The sequence below is a fragment of the Electrophorus electricus genome, chromosome 13 (genome assembly GCF_041902795.1).
Source record: "Electrophorus electricus isolate QZ-2024a chromosome 13, ASM4190279v1, whole genome shotgun sequence".
NCBI classification, from domain to species: Eukaryota; Metazoa; Chordata; class Actinopteri; order Gymnotiformes; family Gymnotidae; genus Electrophorus; species Electrophorus electricus.
In genome coordinates, this window is record NC_137509.1 from 9,466,874 (window position 1) to 9,492,500 (window position 25,627).

General features: G+C 44.3%; 1 protein-coding gene and 1 long non-coding RNA gene across 6 annotated transcripts in view; one reads left to right on the forward strand and one right to left on the reverse strand.

Moving 5' to 3' along the window:
• Positions 1–49: 49 nt before the first annotated feature.
• LOC113573491 (uncharacterized) lies at positions 50–3,691 on the reverse strand. The gene is made up of 2 exons (XR_003410213.3): positions 2,705–3,691; positions 50–830 (listed from the first exon to the last, which is right to left on the reverse strand). It is a non-coding gene; the product is annotated as an uncharacterized LOC113573491 (long non-coding RNA).
• adam19a (ADAM metallopeptidase domain 19a) overlaps positions 1,779–25,627 on the forward strand; it is a 59,153-nt gene continuing 35,304 nt past the window's right edge. Inside the window, exons 1-3 of one of the 5 annotated variants that reach the window (XM_081694411.1) lie at positions 1,779–2,159; positions 8,028–8,107; positions 23,967–24,043. In XM_081694411.1, the coding sequence (XP_081550537.1) occupies positions 2,039–2,159; positions 8,028–8,107; positions 23,967–24,043 (278 nt within the window). In that variant the 5' untranslated portion in view covers positions 1,779–2,038. The remainder of the gene's footprint in view (positions 2,160–8,027; positions 8,108–23,966; positions 24,044–25,627) is intronic. The other 4 variants (XM_081694409.1, XM_027003781.3, XM_081694408.1 and 1 more) reach the window with 4 other exon arrangements.

The window sequence follows — 25,627 nt, forward strand, 5'->3', positions numbered from 1 at the left end:
ATTTCACCTACCTGATTGCAATTGTTTATTGAAATTTTTCACAACAGGAAATTTTCATAGATTTTTATTAGTTACAGAAACAATTTTCTGGGGTACATTCTACATCAAACATTAATAATAATTAACAAAAAAAAAAGTAGAAAAGAAAAATGTTGACAGTGGTGTAGGGCTTTTTCATTTATTTTTGAGGAGCTCCACAACCTGCTGGGCCCAATCAAAAGAATAATAGCCTCTCAGTAAAACAGTGGGGTGCTAGAAGAACACAGTGCAGATACAACTGCCCAGACTTTTCTTGTTTTAATATTTACAATTAATTTAGTTAGGAACTTCTAGCATGGCTGGTATAATCACATTCACCAACAGCCAGTGTTAGCTACCATTACTCATTGGTTGAGATTACAAAGTTAACACTACAGCTACAACACTGTACATCAGCCGTAGTGTTAATTTATAGTGTAAAGCATATTTTTACACATTTGTGAAAGTTCAAAGATTTTGGAACACTTGCACTGTGACCTAATTCACATATAGGTTATATCTGGCAACTCCAAACTTCAGCATAAATGAGTCTGAGTGGAGAATCTTAATTGAGAATTCTTTTATAGTCCATGATTAGAGTTAAGCTAACCCACCGTGCAGAGATGAGATCAGAGGTTTTTTATTGCCCAAGACTGACACCCCTGTTGCAACATTAGTTTCAGCTCAGACGTACTAGGCTGATTTCCAATGTATGTTCCCGGAGCCCAACTTGAAATGGGGTTAATCCAATAGCCTGATGACTTAAAAGAAGAAACTGGAAACCAGTGTCACTCACTACTGCTTTTCTTTACCTGTGAAAACAAAAGTTATGGTCAGGACAGACACGAAGCTGGCAGAATCTTTTTCACCAATGATCTAAAATCAACTACACTCAGTTATCCTAGTATTTAATGTAGGAATTATGTTAGATTTGTGTAAATCAGCACAATTCACACAATACATGTCTACAGAGTGGCCATGCATAGTTATGAAGCAGGAATTAATTTCTTTGGAATCATGAATTAATAACAACAACTAAAACAAGTCCTCCTATACACATAACTCAAGATTTCTTCAAACTGTTTTGTGCAGTCATTAGAGATTTGTCACTGTAAACAAGATGAAATCAACTTGCAGAGCTTGCTAATTGGTAACTGGGGCCTAACTGAAATCTTTATATTACCCCACCAAAAAATGAAAAATAATTAATTATTAATATTTAAATGGCGAATTGAGTACATTTTGTATACTTAATTTTATGGTACAAGAGCATTTCAGTGACTTTGTAATTTACTTTGTAATGTAGTGAGCATTACATATATTTTGAACATTGTTGCACAGTGATCTTTCGCAACAGCCATTGAGAACGTTCCCTAAATGTGTAACCATGTTCTGTTCCAAATAGATGGAGACGTAGCTTCTAGTTCTACTACTGGGACTTCTAGTTCTAGGAATTTGTAAATAACAGTTTTGACTCATGAAAACGAGGGAGATTTAAATGACTGCTGTAATTGTTGCTATAGGCTATATATAACACAAATACAGCAATCATTATATATATATATATGTGTGTGTGTGTGTGTGTGTGTGTGTGTGTGTGTGTGTGTGTTGCAGTGAGTAAACGCGTTATTTAAAATTTGCCAGCTTTGTAGAATGCTTTAAAAACGATTTATTCAGTCATGTATCTGCATACCAGATTGGGATGTATTCACATTAACACATAGCATAGGTAGTCTAAACCATAAATTCAGTGTACCGGCCACATGGTAATGCGCACACAGCACGTTATGTCCTCAGAAGAGCCGTGACTGAAAAAACTGTCATAGGTTTGCTTTCCTACGCTGGTGGTGGGATCGTTAAACTGACTCACGGCATGGCTTGCTTTATTCTTGCACACGGACGTTGAGAAGGCTTGTGCTCTAAATTAGATCCATTTCTTGTTTTCTCTCACGCCGCCAGGGTACGAGGGAAACGAGAGAAGAGACCCGTAAGAAGGATAACGGCGCCGACCGTCACAGGGATGTATACCAAACACAGGCAGAAAAATGGACATATCTTATCGACAAAAAATGCGCCGATCCTATTATTTCTTATGCTGCTGAATGGCTTACTGGATACCGGGGACGCAAATCTTCAAAAAGGTAAAACGCGCAAATCTCGGTTCACTTTCTGTTAGCGTACTTGAAAAGTTGTCCCGTTTATCATCTACCAGTTGCGCGCACCAGATTATGAAGTTTTATAAAAATCGTGCTTCTACCCGGTAACTCTGGGTATGGCTAAAAGTGTTTAATCGTTATATTTACTCGTACGGCGGTTTGGACGGAGCTCTCTCCATTGTGTCACAATGCCATAAAAGGATGCAGAGAGAACAGGGTCTTTCAGATAAGTGGGTGCAGGGTTGTTACACACTTTCAGACGTAGTTTAACCAGAGAAGACTGAATAGGCTAGATCGCCTCACCGTTTTCTTTTGTAAATAAAATTGAAACATTTACATTTTTAGATTGATCGGATGCCCGATGTCTAGAATAGAAGCCTACTTTTAAAAGTGATAATCTTGTCAGTCTTACCAATTGTCAAAGTGTCGTTGATTTAATTGTCGGAAAGGAGTCTTAGTCCTTCTAAGTGTTAGAACACTTTGAAGGCCAGTCCCTTTGAAAGTTAGTAACAAACTAAGACTGTCCTCACCTGGTCCCTGCTGGTCTCACACCTTCAGCCCGAAAAGCTGTTCAGTGAGAAGAGGTCGTCAGTTGTCTCTAATGGAGTACATCCCATTATCTATGCCTTTCCCACACCTTTGATGTGAGAGTAATATCAGTTCTCCATTTTTGTTAGAATTTTGTACTGTTCTTTATTTCTGCAAACTGTGTGGTCGAAAATGGGGCTCTTGATAATCTTGACTCTGGGTCCCACTCGCCCCGTTCTTTTTAGATCAGCTCAAAATACAAATCCAGTTCTTCCCCCACACTGTACATAAGCCGCAGCTCCCCAAGATTTGACCTGGGACTTTGGGACTCAAAGCTCTGTTTTCCTTTATTTACTTTTTAAATGGTGCGCTGATTTTTTTTAAAATGCATTTGTACCAAGACTACATATGTTATCTGCTGTGCTTGTGGATCACATTACTAAGGGTTGCACAGAACAACCATATGGCACAGACTACTCTTACCGTGAACTTTGGCTGCTTACTGTGGTGCTACTCTAGAATTGATCATAGCACCACCACAGATTACACCAGGCAGTGGACGCTCCTCCTCGGTGGCGTGTTTAGATCTTCTCATCTTGGCAAGGAGAACAACGCCTGATAATGCTTGGATGCCTTTTCAAAGTCAGTGCGATGCAGCCATAGCGTGCCCTGCGCATACATTCAGCCTCGTGCCCTCTGCATACATGCCCCACTAGTCTGGAGCAAGAGGGATTTTAAAATAAGACATGCGCTGTTGTCCATTGGCTTGGTGAAGACTATGCTTCACTGTGCAGAGACATGAGCACATTCAGCGCATACAGGAAAAGCTAGAAAGAGCTAGAAATCCAACAAGAGCACTTTTTCTCTGTTTCTTACACAACAACTGTGTTTATTAGAAGAACTCAGGTCGGTGCCTTTTTGTTTATTTGGAATATTCGAATAAGTTTGCAGAGCTGAAGGGAATAGTCCAGAGTCCCATAGAGCTCTCTGCATTGAATAGCTACTTCAGTTAGTTATGGGTGCCATTATTCATTTATATGTCTAATGTTTATGCGATGAGAGGCAAGATGGATGACTTCAGGGGTTTCAACAGTATGTATAAAAAGCCCTTAATTTCTGGAATGTTCCATTAGCCACTGGTCTTTGGCACTCTTTCTCCAGGATAATGACAACATAAAGTCTCTCAGACAATAGCTATGGTACATGTGCCTTGTGAAAGCAGTTACGTGTCGTGTGGTATGACTGATATTACATTAGTGTTTTTTGGGCTCTTTTTTTTCTTTGCATACAATCATGAATTTTCAAATTGGTTTGAACATTTATGAATATTGAATATCATTGCATTTTTAAGTAGGACTTCCAGGAAAATTTCAATGTATTTAAATCCATCTTAACCATAATGTGTATGTGTATCTCACACACGCACGCATGCACGCACGGGCGCACGCGCAAGTACTTAAGGAATGAACTTTGTTATGAAAGAAGATCTATATTCCAATAGCTGTTCAGTTCTTCAGGTAATTCTTCAGGTAATTTTGCTCCTTAGAATAGTTTGCTGTTCAGTCTATTGGGAAGCGCTGCTGGTATTTGAAAGGGAATACAGAAGATTTCCTGGGGCAAACTGCATTATGAACAAACTGGTGTACTTTTGCTATACTGTCAAAGAAAAGGAGAGAATAAAGGAACGAGAAGGACATAAAGACATAGACATGCAGAGGGAGAGTAAAAAAAGGTACGTGTAGAAAAACAGGCCGCGAGAGAAGAGACGGAATAAAAGAGGAAAAGGGGAGGATTTAGAATCCCCTTCGTTTGTGAAGCTAGCCAAACAGTGTTAGTGTGGGAGTGTCAGCGAGGAGCCTTGTCCCTTTGGGCTTTTTTTGAGATTGCACTTGCTTTAAACAGCCCCCTGGAAAGTAATGGAGACAGCTTCATTCAGACCATGTTCTGGTGATCCCACACAAGCCACATATAGACCATCCTCTTGTGCTCTTGCACCAAACCGTGTTAAGGCCAAACGTCTACACAGAGACATAGTTCTCACATTGGGCTGGCACCATAATGCACACTACACGCCTAGGCCTTAAACCAACGCTCTTGCCTTTTGTAGTTTTCTTTGTGGGTTTTTTTTGTTTTTTGGTTTTTTTTGTGGGGCTGGAGTTCTGTATTAAAACTGTGTATTTTGATGCAAGCATGATTGTGTTTAATGTCAGTTCACTACTCCAAGAAACTGATTGCCTCCAGCTTGGTAAATTGATGGTGAAAACTACCTGTCTCTCTCTCTTGCTTTCTCATGCTGTTGCACAGAGCTGAATTGTCTCCAGAGAGTGAGGCCCATTTTGCAGATAGATGCTGTCACTTTGGCAATTTTGCTCAGAGAGGATGTTGAAAAGGAAGACCTTGAAAGGCTGTTGATGTTTGACTGTTAAGAAGAGAGTTTGATCTGCCCTTTCTTCTCTACCCCTCTATCTCTCTGTCTCTATCTCTCTCCATCTGCCAAAAGGATCTAAACAGGAGCAGAGGGTTAGACTCGCCCTAACCATTTATTTCATTTCTCTGTAATGAAGTCTGTGCTGATGATCAATAGTTAATCATAACAGTGTGGTTGCTTTATACGTTTAATAAGCTTTCACTGGAGAGATGTGAATTTGTGTGTTTTTGGATCTTTTCATTTGGCCTACTTGTAAAAATCAATATGGCTACATTTGTGCTGACTGGTGCACACACACAAAAATTTTTCACTCTTAAAACTGACAATAGATGTCTTGCTGTAGAATGATTTGAGCAGGGGGTTGTCATTAACACACTTGCTGTCATTTCCTAAAACCGGAAACTAGACTGCTGATACTAGACTGCTGACTGCTGATGTTTCCGGTGAGGTGTGAAAGTAATTGAATAATGTATTTTTACACTATAATGGCCCAAGTGCTGCAGGGTGAGGAGCAGGATGCACGGATTTGACATAGACAGGCATTTATCGGGAAAGACAGAAGACCACGGCACTCACATATAACCGAGAAACACGTAGACATACATAATGAGACTTAACCCGGTGCAGGTGTGCGGAGGCATGGCTACAAACATGATACACAAATAAGACCCTCCCACTGCACGCGGCGGGCCAAACCACGTAACTCGTGGGAAGGCGCGCGTTCCGGGACACACACACATTTCAATTTGTTGTAACATCATTATTATTAATTGTAGTATTCCCTTTCTTCTACATTTGGGTCCTGTGGATGGCGCAAAGAAAATGTTTTGGTTGGAAATTATGAATTATTTTATTCATTTATTTTCGTTAGTATCCACATGTAAGAAACAAAAGAGAAATACTATGCCCCATGCTGAGAGGCAGAAAGAGGGCCAACAACCGTCTTTTTTTCCTGGGAAAATGATCTATGCATATAATCTAAACAATGTCATTGAAAATCCTGGTGAGAGGAGTGAGACCCCTTTAGAAAGTGTCAGTGCAAACAGGTGCAGAGTTGAACACTTTGGGAAGGTGTCAACCATAGAAAGGTCACTGTTTCAGTCTCGCAGTGTTTGGCTAGCATTTGCCTCCAGTCCCATCTGCCCACCCCACCCCACCCCCAGCTTCACCCTGTCCTTTCTCCTCTCTGTTAGAGGTAGTGTCATGTGTTGGCTCATGGCAAATACTTATCTTAAACCTATTAGGTTTGGTAAATGGTTTCCTCAGGGGATGTCAGATTCTGTGGATTATTGCTCGATGAGCAACAGGTCATGCTGAGACCTCGAGCTCTGTCTTGGCCTCTGCGCATTGCAGAGAAAACCACGAGCAGACTGACCTGAATTGAATTTGTGGATGCCGTATTGATATGATATTATTGACAGGATACAGTCCTTTTTAAAGAATTTGATAATAGATGAAAAGGAGGATGCTTAGGATCAGAGGAACAGAAAGTAGAAAAGCAACTAAGGGGAGTGTGGCCCTGAGAGAGACCCACACTGCCCACATCGATCAGTCCTGTCGCTTCCTTTTCAGTCTGTGCGGTATTTCATCAACTCGGGCCATAAATGGCTATTGCAAGGATGGTAATGATCTTATTTTTCCAGATTTGTGCTGGTGACAGCCCTGGATGAGGAGCTGTTTTGGGCAGATAAGCTTGAGTTCAGGCGGAGAGGTGAACTCTTGTGTTTGTCCTGGCAGTATGAGTTGCCCATTAAACACTGCTGTCATAGTGAGACAGAGAACAGGCAGGAAAACAAGACACGTTGGACACCTTTGGGTAGTTAAGTGTTAGAGCAGCTATTGATATGCAGATAAATGTTCAAAGAATACCTGATTGAGCTATACTCAAAGCTGGATATCAAAGATATCAAAGATATTCTGTCTCATCTATCACATCTATTTCCCAAACCAACAGAACCTTAAGGACTCAGACAATGCCAATTATGAATCTCTGAAATGATTTATGATGTTGAATATTTACCACAATTATCAAATATTCATGGGAAACAAAATTTTGACCCATTGACCACAATTGCATTTCTTTCCAAAGCACAAATCTGAAATTGAGTCTGTATGTGATCCAAAAATATTAGATTCACCAAAAATTAATCCTATTTTCCTAATATGCTCCTATATGACAAAAACAGGATTTTATGTACAGTGAAATGTAAAAGGGAATTTATATTTGCAGGTGAAGTGAGACGTAATTTGAAAACATGTCAAGCTACATATTAAATACATATAGATGTATAGTTGTAACCGGGCTGCTGGCCCGAGTGCCGCAGGGTGCGGGGTAGGGGACACAGACTCCCTTGACAATGTGTAACATTTAATGACATAAAACACGTACAATAAGGGTGGCGCTCATACTCAACACTAACAGAAAACATGACTGGACACTTTAACAGACGATCACACAAAACAATGTTATGGCTAGAATAATCAGGATTGACACATAACAGTGACCAACAAAGCGAGCACACACGGACCGAGGCTTAAATAGGCACGAGACATTAACGTTAAACCCTGCGCATGCGCGGGGGGCGTGGTTACAACACAAGCAGTGCGCGTGGATCCCCCTGCATGTGGCGGACCGTACCACGTGACTTAAGGGGGCGGAGCAGTCCGTGACAGTAGTGTTTTTATAGACCATGATAACTGTCATTCACTGTGCCCGTCTTCTTGATATGTTCGTGTTTGTTATTTTCTTGCAACGTAAATATCACATTGTCATTACATCAATACAATATCATGACGAATGTGTTGTGATGCTCTGTGTATATAGCCATGCACACATGCAGACTAAATGTCAGTAACCTTGCCGCCCTGCAGTAATGTGTGTGGCTTCATCTCTGCAGGGAAGGGCCAAGGGCAGAAAGTGACCGCTCACTGGCTCACCCACAGCATGGCACCAAAACTCCCGGGCGTACCTTTACAGGTAAGACTTAAATGCCTCATCAGTCAAGCGGTTAAGTGGTTTATTCACTGACAAAAAATGTGCTATTAAAAATATAATACATATATTACATTTTATTGGAATGCACCTTTGGTGCGGAGTCTTAACTGTTGATGTGTGGGGGGATAAGTGTCCCACACATGGATGCTGAAAGAGCAAAATTCAGCAGTGGACAAAAAGGAGGAGGGAGGGAAGAGCAGCAGAATAGTGCAGGGTGGAGGAGTAGGGTGGAGGAGTAGGGTGGAGGGGTAGGGTGGAGGAGTAGGGTGGAGGGGTAGGGTGGAGGGGTAGGGTGGAGGAGTAGGGTGGAGGGGTAGGGTGGAGGGGTAGGGTGGAGGAGTAGGGTGGAGGGGTAGGGTGGAGGAGTAGGGTGGAGGGGTAGGGTGGAGGAGTAGGGTGGAGGGGTAGGGTGGAGGGGTAGGGTGGAGGAGTAGGGTGGAGGGGTAGGGTGGAGGAGTAGGGTGGAGGGGTAGGGTGGAGGGAGGGGTTGAGGGTGGAGGGTAGGGTGGAGGGGGGGTGTAGTGTGGAAGGGTAGGGTGCAGGGAGGGTGTAGGGTGTAGGGTGTAGGGGTATTGTTTAGAGGGAGGGTGTAGGGTGTAGGGGTATTGTTTAGAGGGAGGGTGTAGGGTGTAGGGGTATTGTTTAGAGGGAGGGTGTAGGGTGCAGGGGTATTGTTTAGAGGGAGGGTGTAGGGTGTAGGGGTATTGTTTAGAGGGAGGGTGTAGGGTGTAGGGTGTAGGGGTATTGTTTAGAGGGAGGGTGTAGGGTGCAGGGGTATTGTTTAGAGGGAGGGTGTAGGGTGTAGGGTGTAGGGGTATTGTTTAGAGGGAGGGTGTAGGGTGCAGGGGTATTGTTTAGAGGGAGGGTGTAGGGTGTAGGGGTATTGTTTAGAGGGAGGGTGTAGGCTGTAGGGGTATTGTTTAGAGGGAGGGTGTAGGGTGTAGGGGTATTGTTTAGAGGGAGGGTGTAGGGTGTAGGGGTATTGTTTAGAGGGAGGGTGTAGGGTGTAGGGGTATTGTTTAGAGGGAGGGTGTAGGGTGTAGGGTGTAGGGGTATTGTTTAGAGGGAGGGTGTAGGGTGCAGGGGTATTGTTTAGAGGGAGGGTGTAGGGTGTAGGGTGCAGGGGTAAGGTGGAAGGAGGGGTAATGGAGAGGAGGTCTGACAGGTAGGCGGAGGCCAATCCATGATGGTGAAGGTGAGCAGCAGAATCTTTGAGTCTAAATGAACTATGAGTCCACCAATGAAGATTTGTGAGAGCAGTGGTGATGTGATCAGGGAGAGCAGGGTGATGATATGAACAGAATTCAGCTACCATTTTTGGTATTACTTGGAGGGTGACACCATAGAGTATGGAATTGCAGTATTCCAGTCAGGAAATGACTGTGGCATGAACAAGTGTTTCAGTACTGGACAGGGAGAACGAGGGGTGGAGTCTGGAGACACTGAGTAGCAGCACTGGTGGAGGAGTGGATATGTTGCTCAGATGGTGTCATGGTATGCTTACACCATGTATATGTGGTTTTACTGCATTTTTCCATGGTACTGCAGACATGTTTGCATCAATATACTTTTATATCTGTAGTTTCCTTCCAGATGCCAGAAACATAAAACCTAGTTCTCCTTTTTCAGAGGATGTAAGTTGTAGGGGCTTTTCTGAAAACGTGTCTTTGCCTGCCCATCCCCCCACTTCCTTAAAACTTTGCTCTTCTATCTCAGACTTCCTCCAGCTTCGTCCACTATGAATTGGGAATGCTGCACTAAATAGTCCTGAAGGTCCACCAGATTACCCACACCAGTTTACCCTGTATACGTCTGTGGACACAGCAGGGGTGTTTGTAGACTACACGTTGTACTGGAGTACACACAGAAATGAAGGGGGCACGGTCCAACCCCTTTGTTTACCAGTCGTAGGGGCAGAATTGTGCACGTGTTTTTTATAAGCCCACTCCTCCTCCCTTCTTGTTCCACATGCTCTTTCTTACCTGTCCTGCATCTGCTTTCACTTTTCTCTTTCTCTTCGCTCCTGTTCCTTGCTCATTTACTGACTGCTTTTTCACAGCTGTCATGAGAAAAAGTTCATTGTTTTGTGTAATAATTTACATAATTACACTTTTAAAATAAATATTAGCATAGGTACATTTCTACTAAGTCAGTTTCTGCTAGCTCTGTATAGGGAAGAGAAACTGAAAAATATTGCCTCTGACTGAAAAAGTGTAAAAGAAATGTAGTACCTTTAGTGAATTTGTGTTGTGCTAATGTCTGTGTCATGTAGTTCTGTCCAACAATCATGGCTAAAACATAAAGCATTATGGCTTTTGTATTGACATTACCCCTATGATTATACAGGGACATAGGAACATGGGGCATGTGTAACGTTAAATTGGGTCTGGTAACACCATGTTACACAGATGTACACAAATATAAACACACATTCAGGTACATCTGGGATGTTCAGGCAGCTAATTGGGTCACCTCACGTTCAGTGACTGTAGCTAACCTAACCTACTTGAGCTAATATGAAGTTCCAGACAACCTGAAAAGGTCAAGTGAAGCAAAAATCCTGACTGACAAATGAAAAAGAATGTAATCCATCTCCATTGCTGACAAATAACATGATATAGTCTATTAGCAATTAAATCTATGTGGGTGATTCACATCTTTGATGTCGTGAGTTTAGTGATCACGCATATGAAGCTCAAATCAATGGTTGTTAGGGACTGCCATAAATGTCACAGTATTTTTCGTGTGGCCATTTTGCTTCTTTAATTACTTGCATATACAGGTACAGGGATAATGTAGGTACAAGTCAGAAGGTTATGGTCACAAATTAGCTTTTTGAAAACTGCATTTGAAAACTGCAATTAGCAAAGCAGTAAAGTCTGAACATCAAAATGTTTGACTATATTTGAGGTATATATTTATATAAATATTCAGATAGGTAGTAACATTTTCAGCATAGTACACAAGATTTCCAAAAGAAATAACAGGATGTTTCAGGATGGAGGTCCTTCTTCAGCCATGCAAGCAAAAGTCTTTTGGATATCTTGGCCCTGTTTTCCCCGTTAGCTCAGCTCCCTTTTCTGCGTGTTTTGTATGTGTGTTTTTTGAAAGACCACCCTGTTGAATAAAGATCTCTTCCTTGAGTAGAAACGGCATACTTCTTCGATGCTGATGGCAGGTTGGTGTCAGAAGTTGGATGCTGCTGGAGAAGACAATATAGCCCAGAGCATCATGCCTGTCCCCTGCTGGATGGGTCCAGACAGCTGAGAGGGAGGAAGGTGACTAGGAAAGACTGTGAGGCTCAGCTGTGACGTCCAGCACAGCTGTGTCTAGTGCTAGAGGGAAAAACATTACACGTGCTTGTGGATCTGCCTCCGGAATAACACAATAACCTAACAGAGTTAACAAAGCTCCTCCAGCGACAATTCCTGACAGGTATTGGGGATTATCAAGGGACAGTGCAAGTGGGGAAGCTGAGTATGATTGTTTGGCAGGCACACCTGGTGTGCTACACAGGCAGAGTTAACACTGGAACACGTCCTGAATGCACTGCCTCCAGGGGATCTGAGGCAGCCCATGCTGCTCGCCACCCCGGCCAGCCTCCAAGTAGTCACTACCGAGGCAGAGAGGGCAGAACTCATCCTCGGTGTAGACGCAACAGCCAACACAGTGGTACCTGACAGAGGAACTTAAGGAAGAGGACGACGTGCTGAACGATCCCTGAATGACTGGCGGCAGATCAAGCAGTGTGCTGGTGGCGCAGGAAGAGGAGACAACGCTAGTCAGTGTTGCAAACCTGTACCAGCAGGAAATGGGATTGGGCTGCCCAGTCCATCACTAGTAGCTGAGTGGACAGGAAAAGGAGGAAGCAGCCCCTGGTCACGGAGGAGGGTCTGCGCCCAGTGCAGCATGTGTGCATAGTTGGAGTTGGGAGCTTCTGCACTATTCTGGCAGTCATGGACAGAGAGTGTACAGCATCAGCACCAGTAATACCAATTTGGCTCCATCCACACCGGTTCCCATTGGCTAAAAGAGAGGCTGTGGAGCAAAAATGAAGGAGATGGCAGGTGTGGGAGTCATTGAACTGTCAACCAGCCTTTGGGCAGCACTGCTGGTCCTACCGAAGAAAATGGATAAAAGCTGGCACTTCTGCACGGACCCTCGGTGGTTCAAAACTGTTAAAAAACCCAGCTCATACCCACTCCCAGATGTCACTGATGGTCTGGACTGAAATGTATTCTTTGCATGGTTCACACTTACCTGACACTTTTATCCAAAGCAACTTACAATTATGTCTGAATACTTGAGCAATTGAAAGTTAAGGGTCTTGCTCAGGGGCCCAACAATGGCCCAACTTGAACCAGCAACCTTCTAAATACTAGGCAAGTCAAGTACCATAACCACTGAACTACCACTGCCAGATGTTCACCTTATTGGATCTGTGGTGTGGGAACTGGCTAGTGGCATTTGCTCCAGACATTTGCCACATTTGTGTATTTGATAGAGCACATGCACTATTTACCTAAATGATTTACTGCGCAAAATGTGGACCAGCTGCAGCCTCCTTCAGTGGGATGTGAACTTCCTGGGTCATGTCACAAGTAGAGCTGGAGTGGAAACAGAAACAGACCCAGGAAAGTGGGACATTTTGTGGAGCATCCGTGAGCTATGGAGTTTCCTGCATCTGGCTGTGCATTACTGCCGTTTTGTGCACAGGTTTTTGGATATAGCCACTGCATTGGCTCACAGTGGTCCAGTGGGACAGGGAGGCTGAGTATGCATTCGCTGCTTTCTGTACTCAGCTGTGCGAGAGACCGGTGCTGGCCTTTCCCAGGGCAGGTGCCGAGATCTTTTTGGACACAGATGCCAGCATCAGCTCCGTCCTATCACAGGTACACGGCAGTGCAGAGAAAGTAATTTCATGTTATGTCCGACATCATTTCCTACACAGGGCTACACTGTTTGTACCCTTGCCTCTGTGGAATCTGTTTCGTCGCTTGCATTAATCGCGCCTTGCTGACTTGGGTCATGCAGTCTAGGGAGCCTGAGGGCCTAGTTGTGAGGTGGATCATGACGCTACGGGAGTACCACATCACCGTCTGACACCATGCTGGATGCCTACATGGTAATGCAATGCCCTGTCTCACCGCCAAGAGCAGTGCTGCTGCTTATGCTGTAGTCACCCGGAGTGACTTCCAAACTGACGGCGTGAGCTGCGTGTTGTGCCACACCTGGGACAAGAACACACAGCGCCTCCGGGTATGGATAGCTCCGATCAGGACGAAAACCGGGTCGGGCAGGCGTGACGCCACATAAACCCATCACTAAGGTGCTTTGTGCTGGCCGGGACAGCCGGTGCATAGGCAGCATATGTGGCCAGCCGCTGGTGCCACGCAGCTTGAGGAGGAGTGTGCCGAGCGTGGTGCGTGGGCCTGCTGGCATGGGGTACATTGGCAAAGGCAAGACGCTGAAGCTCTGCACATGCTGTGACCGGTGCAAAGAAAGGACGTCCGCAGCTTCGGCCTCTTCGCTCCGGGGCACTGATGGACGGCAGGTTGAGGAGTTCTTGTCGCTCGCCAGGGATGGGAGTGTGTCTGTACAACTGATGCTGCAGAGAAGTTAGGCATTTGACTGGGCTGTGGGGGTCACTGGGACAGTCACTGGGATGGGGCATATAGTGCCTGCCAGATTTGGAGTGGGCCAGTATATATATTTGATCCCCAGGTCTGGCAAGTGCAAAAAACACTACTAATGCCAATAAGAGTCTTTGGACAAGACTCTTAATGCTACAGTTTGCCTACCTATGAGAGCACAAACATGGGAGCACAAACATGACCACGGACAAAGACAGTCATGCTGTTTAGAACATCGCCTGGATTAACAAGATCTGCGTTGAAAGCTTACAGAGACAAACATGTGGCTTATGCATTCATATGACACACATTTGTCTAAGAACACATGGATGTTAGTCAGTAATGAGTGTGTCTGTGTGTGAAGTGCATACTTGATTAGTGTGATTGGCATGCCATTTTCTGCCCTGGGTTGGTAACATACTTCTAGTGCTTGCAGCCCAGATGGAGATCTGACAGTGCTAATGTGAAGCATTACCAAAGTAAACACTAAAGGCTGTACTTCTGCTTCTGTCTCCCTATCCAGGCAGTATGATATATTTCATAAAACCAAACCAGGATTCCCTGAAATGGGGCATGTCTGAGGAGCAATTGCAAAACTATAGAAGAGGAAAGAACTATGGCTATGTTCCCATTCAAGTGTTTTTTTTGTTTGTTTTGTTTTAATGAAAATTGCTTTACTGCTTAAAAATGTAGGTAATGGAAACAGAAATTGTCAGTAAAATTCTAGCTTAAAACATTAGAAACATATCTTAAATCAACAAACATTTTAAAGTGCTATAGCAGTTTTTGTAAAAAAAAAAATCACTTGACTGGAAACGTGACCTATGAGAGCTTGGGGGATGCTTTTATAGTGTTTTTTCATGCTAGAAGAGCATGCCCTCTTTTTCTGAGATCCGGAGGTGGAGTGTGAGAGAGGGCTCATGGAGAAGAGAAAGGGTGGTGGAGGACTATAGCAATGGCATTCATGTAGTCCATTAGCTAGGAGGGATCACATCACCCTCACGTAACATCAGAAGCAGGGACCGAGATGTACCTAGCTATGACTTTGTGTGCATCTGAAAACTTGATCAATATCCACGTTTTAGTAATGTAAAATACAGAGGGGGAGCGTTGTAGCTCAGTGACCTCAGCGCAACCCGTCAGGGTTGTCTGAATGCATACCACGCCCACCTAGTCCTGCGGTACTGGAGACGGAGGCCACCCAGCACTGCAGATCATTCGAGTTCACAGGAATATCTGTTGTGCCTGCATTGTGGACGCAACTATCTGCTCTCAGGTGTTCTGCATATTTTGTGCAAGTAATATCATAAAAGTGCACTAGACATGGATTATGGTTCATCTCAGGCACAGAATCACTCAGAATAATTTCCATGACCATTTTTGTCCAAAAAAGGCAATGATGCTAAGTACAGTAATTACCAGTGAGTCAAAACGAGTGATGATGGCATCTCTCTCTGGCCTTTTCTAGATTCTCTGTTTTTCTTTTTCTCACTCTCTCTCTCTCTCTCTCTGTCTCTCTCCCCCCCTCTCTCTCTCTCTCTCTCTCTCTCCCCCCCTCTCTCTCTCACTCTCTCTCTCTGTCTCTATTAATCTTTTATCTCCATCTCTCAAATGCTCTCTCACTTTTCAGTTAGTATTTGTATAGTATTATATAGTATTTGTATAGTGTTATATAGTATTATATAGTATTTGTATAGTATTATATAGTATTATATAGTATTTGTATAGTATTATATAGTATTATATAGCATTATATAGTATTTGTATAGTATTATATAGTATTTGTCCTCACACAAGCACATCACAACAGATTTTGGTCTCTTGGCTCAACTTGTTGCTGTTCTGGTAATGAGTTGCAGACATGCTTGGAGTGGAACTAAATGCATGTCATGCGGATGTAATTTTATGCACACACACACACACACACACACACACACACACACACACACACACACACACACACACACACACACACACACACACACACACACACTCCTCCCAGAGATTAGGGGTCAGAGCGTGAACTGTCTTCCAGGCTACATAGATACTGAGTAAACTGTTAGAGACTAAGAGAAAGAAGAAACTTTTCACTTGCTTTCTTTCCTATTTCCAGTGGGATTGGAGCATTTTTTCCTTCCCAAATCCTGTTAAGGGTGTCCTCTCCATTACCCAAACTCTGTGTCTTATTTTCCTTAGTTTCAATTATGTAGTCAGTTACTGTAAGATTCATTTTAAATGCAGCACTATTTAAAGGACTTTCCTTTCAAAGCCATTTTGGAGAACCAAGAGCTATGCCAGAACGAAAAGAAAAGAAAAGCTATTCTCCTTGCCTTACACTGGACCTCGTACAAGAAGATTTTCATACTTTTATTGCTTTTATATTGTTTCTTGTAATTTTGTCAGTTTTGTCTTATTCAGAAACACCAGCGAATTCAACACATTGCCATAATAATTACTTGTACAAGCATGCGTGGTCATGAGAACTGCAATCAATATATTTGACCATCCAAAAAGACTTTAGAAGTGTAAGGTGCCCTACCCTATTTGCCCTTTGTCTTTTAAATGCTCTTTAAGGATCAAAAGAGCAGGTTTCCTTGCTTTCAGACATCAGTAAACTAAAACATTACCTTAACATCACCATAACAACAATAGTGCTTTCAGAGATCAGTAAACTAAAACATCACCATAACATCACCATAACAACAATATTGCTTTCAGACATCAGTAAACTAAAACATCACCTTAACATCACCATACCAACAATAGTGCTTTCAGACATCAGTAAACTAAAACATCACCTTAACATCACCATAACAACAATAGTGCTTTCAGAGATCAGTAAACTAAAACATTACCTTAACATCACCATACCAACAATAGTGCTTTCAGACATCAGTAAACTAAAACATCACCTTAACATCACCATAACAACAATAGTGCTTTCAGACATCAGTAAACTAAAACATCACCTTAACATCACCATAACAACAATAGTGCTTTCAGAGATCAGTAAACTAAAACATTACCTTAACATCACCATAACAACAATATTGCTTTCAGACATCAGCAAACTAAAACATCACCTTAACATCACCATAACAATAGTGCTTTCAGAGATCAGTAAACTAAAACATCAACATAACATCACCATAACAACAATATTGCTTTCAGACATCAGCAAACTAAAACATCACCTTAACATCACCATAACAACAATAGTGCTTTCAGAGATCAGTAAACTAAAACATCAACATAACATCACCATAACAACAATATTGCTTTCAGACATCAGTAAACTAAAACATCACCTTAACATCACCATACCAACAATAGTGCTTTCAGAGATCAGTAAACTAAAACATCACCTTAACATCACCATAACAACAATATTGCTTTCAGACATCAGCAAACTAAAACATCACCTTAACATCACCATAACAACAATAGTGCTTTCAGACATCAGTAAACTAAAACATCACCTTAACATCACCATACCAACAATAGTGCTTTCAGACATCAGTAAACTAAAACATCACCTTAACATCACCATAACAACAATAGTGCTTTCAGAGATCAGTAAACTAAAACATCAACATAACATCACCATAACAACAATAGTGCTTTCAGACATCAGTAAACTAAAACATCATCATAACAACAATAGCGATTTCAGAGATCAGTAAACTAAAACATCACCATAACAACAATAGAGAGATTTAAAACAAGATTGAAAACAAAAATGTGCGTGTATTGTTCATTTCTGTTGTCACATAAAGTCCAACAAATGAAGATATGATTTAATATGAAATTAAATGTGGTTTAATATAAAATTGCATTAAAATAACAGTCTCTCCAAAGCAAGGCAGAGCATTACTAAAGGGAAGGGGGCAAGGATAAGATGGACTAGAGAATACATGTTATGACTCTCAGGTGTTAGGATGGAGGATGTTGATATTGACGTCATGACCTGTTAAATGACATAAATGAATTTTAATTGAAGGCTATGGTCAATGTATATAAAGTCAGTGAGCAGTGAAGTCATGTTTATCTTAGCTCATAGGGTCATTGTGCATCAAACTGGATAGCTTTTGTTACAATAAAAAGGAAGAATTAAAGAGACAAGTGCTACTGTCAAACAGGATAATGATGACTCAATAATAATTTATATATTAAAACTAACATTTCTTTAAGATAAAAAAATATATATAATCCATTGGTGACTGCAGCAAGTTTGCTTGCATGGTTCTTGCATGAGTCCCGTTGATTTTACCACAATTCCTACTGTGAACCGTAATATCATCATATATCAAAGAACATCATTAGTGTACTGGAACACAATGTCATGTTCACATTACATTTTTTGTGGAATTACTCGATATCCATAGAGTGTGACTGATAAAACTCAGAATGTTCTGATAATTTAGTTTTGTCTGATCAATAAAATAAAGGATAGCCTGAAAAATTAGAAACCCAGCACCTCTGTAATCTCACTGCCAATAATTCACTTTACATCACTCCTTGACACTAAATTATTTGATGCAACTTTTGATATAAACTTTTTTTGATGCAAACGCTCTAAATACTTTAAAGGCTGACCAGAGTCAAAAACACAGCCGAGAGAAAGAGATGCACCCACAAGGAAAAAACAAGTGCAAGAGAAGAAGGAGCACTGAGATTGGCACGGGGAGAACAAGAAATCTGTCAGTGCTGATTCTCCTCTCTCTTGTTGCACAGAGCTGGGGAAATGAGATCATATACAAGCATTACTGCAGACTATACATAGAGTGGTGTACAGCCAGCCAGAGAGAGAGAGAGAGAGAGAGAGAGGGAGAGAGAGAGAGAGAGGGAGGGAGGGAGAGGGAGAGAGAGAGAGAGAGAGAGAGGGAGAGAGAGAGAGAGAGAGAGAGAGAGAGGAAGAGAGAGAGAGGAAGATGGAAAGAGAGACAGAGAGAGAGAGTGAGGGAGAGAGAGAGAGAGAGAGAGAGGCAGATAGACAGAGAGAGAGAGAGAGAGAGAGAGAGAGACAGAGAGAGAGAGAGAGAGGGAGATGGAAAGAGAGACAGAGAGAGAGAGAGAGGGAGAGAGAGAGAGGGAGATGGAGAGAGAGACAGAGAGAGAGAGAGAGAGGGAGAGGGAGAGAGAGAGAGCCTGAGCCAAGAAAGAGCAAGGTTACATGGGAGGAGGCCAAAGTAACAAAAGTAAGCACTTTTTGACACCAGCAATCCTGAAAGAATGAGCAAAGAATGAGCATTTTCCTCCTTCCGCACCGCTCCTTTCTCCCTAGTTCTCCTTTCCCTGTCTCCCTTCTGCCACGGCCGCCTCTCTGTATTATGGCTCTCTCTTTGTTCTTCCCTCCCTCATTCCTCCTTCGCCTTGTCCATTTTTCTCTTCTCGAAAGCTGTTTTCTTTTCTCTTTCAAGCCCCGAGTTTGTTTCTTTTCACAAGCTGTCCAGGAGATCTTACGCAATGGAGGTGATATGTGGATTAGGTCTGAAGTTATGGCCCAGCTCTCTTTGTGGTCCTCAGGACAACCAGAGGGAAAAGATGGCTGCATTCCAGTCGCTTCGTACAAAAGCAAACGACAACACGTTCCAGACATCGAGTCTAAGCAGAAAAAACAACGCAGAGAGCCGGCATTATTCTAACTGAATGGTCTGTGTGTGTCTGTGGGTGTGGGTTTGTGTGTGTTTATTCATTTAAATGTGATTATTTGCTATACCCTTGCCCTGCATGTTCCAGCCGGTAACAACACTGATAAGCCACGAAATAACTCAGACTGGAGCAAGTTTGCAGGCCCTGGCTGAAAGGGCTCTTTTGTGCAGCTAATCTTATAGAAAGTGACGAGAGGAGTGTAGCAATGAAGCGACACAGAACACACTCCATGCGCAGCACACGATCCATGAACCGCACACACTCCATGCACAACACACGATCCATGAACCGCACACACTCCATGCGCAACACACGATCCATGAACCGCACACACTCCATGCACAACACACGATCCATGAACCGCACACACTCCATGCGCAGCACACGATCCATGAACCGCACACACTCCATGCGCAGCACACGATCCATGAACCGCACACACTCCATGCGCAGCACACGATCCATGAACCGCACACACTCCATGCACAACACACGATCCATGAACCGCACACACTCCATGCGCAACACACGATCCATGAACCGCACACACTCCATGCACAACACACGATCCATGAACCGCACACACTCCATGCGCAGCACACGATCCATGAACCGCACACACTCCATGCGCAGCACACGATCCATGAACCGCACACACTCCATGCGCAACACACGATCCATGAACCGCACACACTCCATGCGCAACACACGATCCATGAACCGCACACACTCCATGCACAACACACGATCCATGAACCGCACACACTCCATGCGCAACACACGATCCATGAACCGCACACACTCCATGCGCAGCACACGATCCATGAACCGCACACACTCCATGCGCAGCACACGATCCATGAACCGCACACACTCCATGCGCAGCACACGATCCATGAACCGCACACACTCCATGCGCAACACAAGATCCATGAACCGCACACACTCCATGCGCAACACACGATCCATGAACCGCACACACTCCATGCACAGCACACGATCCATGAACCGCACACACTCCATGCGCAGCACACGATCCATGAACCGCACACACTCCATGCGCAGCACACGATCCATGAACCGCACACACTCCATGCGCAGCACACGATCCATGAACCGCACACACTCCATGCGCAGCACACGATCCATGAACCGCACACACTCCATGCGCAGCACACGATCCATGAACCGCACACACTCCATGCGCAGCACACGATCCATGAACCGCACACACTCCATGCGCAGCACACGATCCATGAACCGCACACACTCCATGCGCAGCACACGATCCATGAACCGCACACACTCCATGCGCAGCACACGATCCATGAACCGCACACACTCCATGCGCAACACACGATCCATGAACCGCACACACTCCATGCGCAGCACACGATCCATGAACCGCACACACTCCATGCGCAGCACACGATCCATGAACCGCACACACTCCATGCGCAGCACACGATCCATGAACCGCACACACTCCATGCGCAGCACACGATCCATGAACCGCACACACTCCATGCGCAGCACACGATCCATGAACCGCACACCCTCCATGCGCAACACACGATCCATGAACCGCACACCCTCCATGCGCAACACACGATCCATGAACCGCACACACTCCATGCGCAACACACGATCCATGAACCGCACACACTCCATGCGCAGCACACGATCCATGAACCGCACACCCTCCATGCGCAGCACACGATCCATGAACCGCACACACTCCATGCGCAACACACGATCCATGAACCGCACACACTCCATGCGCAACACATGATCCATGAACCGCACACACTCCATACGCAGCACACGATCCATGAACCGCACACCCTCCATGCGCAACACACGATCCATGAACCGCACACACTCCATGCGCAACACACGATCCATGAACCGCACACACTCCATGCGCAGCACACGATCCATGAACCGCACACCTTCCATGCGCAGCACACGATCCATGAACCGCACACACTCCATGCGCAACACACGATCCATGAACCGCACACACTCCATGCGCAGCACACGATCCATGAACCGCACACACTCCATGCGCAACACACGATCCATGAACCGCACACACTCCATGCGCAACACACGATCCATGAACCGCACACACTCCATGCGCAACACACGATCCATGAACCGCACACCCTCCATGCGCAACACACGATCCATGAACCGCACACCCTCCATGCGCAACACACGATCCATGAACCGCACACACTCCATGCGCAGCACACGATCCATGAACCGCACACACTCCATGCGCAACACACGATCCATGAACCGCACACACTCCATGCGCAACACACAATCCATGAACCGCACACACTCCATGCGCAACACACGATCCATGAACCGCACACCCTCCATGCGCAACACACGATCCATGAACCGCACACCCTCCATGCGCAACACACGATCCATGAACCGCACACACTCCATGCGCAGCACACGATCCATGAACCGCACACACTCCATGCGCAACACACGATCCATGAACCGCACACACTCCATGCGCAGCACACGATCCATGAACCGCACACACTCCATGCGCAACACACGATCCATGAACCGCACACACTCCATGCGCAACACACGATCCATGAACCGCACACACTCCATGCGCAACACACGATCCATGAACCGCACACACTCCATGCGCAACACACGATCCATGAACCGCACACATTCCATGCGCAACACACGATCCATGAACCGCACACACTCCATGCGCAGCACACGATCCATGAACCGCACACACTCCATGCGCAACACACGATCCATGAACCGCACACACTCCATGCGCAACACACAATCCATGAACCGCACACATTCCATGTGCAACACACGATCCATGAACCGCACACACTCCATGCGCAACACAAGATCCATGAACCGCACACACTCCATGCGCAACACAAGATCCATGAACCGCACACACTCCATGCGCAACACACGATCCATGAACCGCACACCCTCCATGCGCAACACACGGCCGCTCACACTCGGGCTGACTGAGCTGGATGAAGAATGGCTAGGTAGTCCCTCCAGTCTTTATGTAATGATTATTTCTTCATTCAGCACTGTTTAGTGAGGCAGGAAAACGACCCGTTTAGCTGAGGCTATGGTGTGTAAGGGGAGAACTGAATAAGGTGAAGGATTTTCATTTTTGTTGGCGGGGAGGCGTATAAATGCATTATAAGTTCTTACCTGGTGTATTAGGAGGAGGTTCTAAAATCTTAGCAAAAACGTTAAAATATTCAAACGTCTGGCCATTGAAATGCTGCCGATTGCATTTTCAGTTTCCGGTAGCTGAAACGCATTTGTTTAAAAACGGCAGCACTGTAACAGTGGCATTCACAGGAGCTCGAAGGGAAAGAAATGGAGTTGCTGAAATGCAGTTCATTTCTGAGCGCATCAGAAGGCTGTGACAGGAGTGCTATGATTTATGACTAAAGAGTCTCTCTCTCTCTTATTTGGGGGCCACAGGAATTCTGAAGTTGCATTGGCTTTTGAAAAGGCTGTAATACAGCTTAGAGTTCTTCTAATGCTCTACTAGTGAAGAGAACTGAAGATCTTACAGCCAACTGTGTCTGTCGCCTATATGTTGCAGTGTACCGTATGCCAAGATTGTGTGTGTGCGCCCCCCCCCCCCCCCAAAGTACTGACTCCCACTCTATATTCCAGAAGTGTTTGAGGGTAATTGTAGGGCTTAGCTCGACATTTACTTCAGTGCAATTATCACGGCATGCCCCCTGTTTGCAAATTCCCATCAAAGAATTACATGCAGCCCAACCGTGTCTGGGTTGTCTGTAGAGAGGCCATTTATAGAACGTTTTGGGCATTTTGGTCACTGTCCGCCCGAAAGCATTTCGCTCTCCTCTGCTCTTGTTGTGTCTCTCTAGGCTGGAGAGCCCGGGGCGAGGGGGTGGGGGGTGTCTATTGAAGGGGGCTTCTTGGAAAGGGGATACATGTTTGATGAAAAACCTCGTCCTGCTCAAAGGCTCTCTTTTTTATCAGCTAGCCCTGCTTACCACATGCGATGCATATAGAGCGAACGGGAAGCGACTCGGCAGCAGCTATTGCTTCTGCCTCGGCTCCCACACCATGACTTTTCGTAAGGAGTTTATGGGCATTGCTGGCGCTAAAATAAACACGTTTATGCCTAACAGGGGACATTTTGTTTCGGTGGATGACTGTGTTAACACTTTCCCTTGTTCTCATTCTCCCAGAGGATTCCGTTTGTTTTGATGCTGCAGAGCACTCCTGTCAGTGTTACTTGATGTTTTTGACACACTGTAATATGTGTTCACGGGACATTAGTTAAACCATATTTGTTATTGTTTTACTAATGAAACGGTTAGAGCTAATAATAGCTATCACCTATGGACTGAGAGCGTTCTGATGAAACCACCAATCACGCTGACCTTCATAATCTGCTTGCTGTTGCATTTACGTTATCCTCACATAACAGCACTATGAATGTCATCATGCAAGTGTGTTCTCTGTGTGTGTGTGTGTGTGTGTGTGTGCAGGACGAGTTTCCAGAGAGTGGTGAGATTCTGGTGTCAGCTGAGGGCCTGGAGCTGGTGCTTGAAGTCGAGCGCAATCAGTGAGTTTCCTCTTCGGTGGGACGCAGACACCCACTGACACTACGCGAAGTTTGGTGATATAAATATACATAAGGGGCCCCTATAGCACCTGAATGCTATTCTAGAGATGCTGAATTCCTTTAGGTTCCAGCGCCTTAGTCTGAGCTTTAGCCAATCTGTCTGTGTGAGCAGCAGCTGCCATGTTACTTAGGACCTCTGGCTTAGGCCATTCATCAAGTGTCAGAGGTGCTTCTAGCTCTCTGTGAAATATGGCCTTTATTATTAAATCCCATATAAGACAGTCCAGGTATAGTATGAGAAATATCCTTAATTAGAGAGGACAGATGAATGATGCATGACTAAATATAGCAAAAATAGTATCCATTTAGCTATATTTGGGTGGTGGGTGTTTTTGTTTGTTTTGTTTTAATGGAAACTAAGGAAGTTGTGCTGCTGCTGGGAACTCATCTATTGACTGTTAAGAGGAAGTGACTGCACTGCTGGTTAGATGTAGCCTGGCTCTGGGAACGGTGCCTGAGCCGTGTGGGGAATGTGCAGGATGTGAGGCAGACTGCAAAATGGCTTCAGCTATACATCACGTGGGAGGTGAAGCAACAGGGCAGGTACCTTCATCACAGCCTGACTGCTTAGCCACATGCCTACACACAACCACGGCATTTTGGAGGGAATGTGGAAGTCTTTGAAAAGGGGTTGGCAAGGCGATGATAGCATATTGTTATTGCAACAGCAGCAATGTAGTATGCTTCTGTTAGCATACTCATGTCATGCTTCTGTTACAATACCAACTTATTGTTGGTATTGTCAGTACAGAAGTGGTTTGTTTTTATTTTTAACCAATTTGTTTTTTTAACCAATTTGTTTTTTTTTTGGCAGTGCTAGCTGAGTGGTTAAGGTACTTGACTTGTAATCAGAAGGTTGCTGGTTCAAGCTCCACCACTGCCAATTTGCCACTGTTGGGCACCTGAGCAAGACCCTTAACCCTCAATTGCTCAAGTTGTACTCAGTCACTTTGGATAAAAGCATCAGCTAAATGCCATAAATTTAATCAGTTCTGTACTTTCTAAATCATGTTCCTTGGTATTAATTATTGTAAATACTTCCAACATACTTGTACTAATAGCCTTTAATGTTTTGATGGTGTATTGTGCCAACTATATTATCAAACTATATTACCAACTATATTATCAAACCTTAGAAAACTACATATTCAATTTGAAGTATCTTATGCTTTCCTGTATCCCCCACCCCCGTCATAGAAAATGGATTAGGATTCTGCAGAGATGTTGGAATCACATGTCACTTGACATGTTTGTGTTAACCCCATGTGATCCCATATGGACCACTCAGTGTCTTGTCCTCTGTATTTCTCAAAATAGGTCAGGACACACACACACGCACACACACACACACACACACACACACACGCACGCACACACACACACACACACACACACAAAATACAGTCTGAAACAGGATGGAACTTTAAAGACCTCTCTTGGACTTAACAAGGCAAAGTAGTTTCCCAAGCAGGTCAGAGTGAAGTAGAGAGATGTTAAAAGGGGGATGGAGCGAGAACAGAGGGA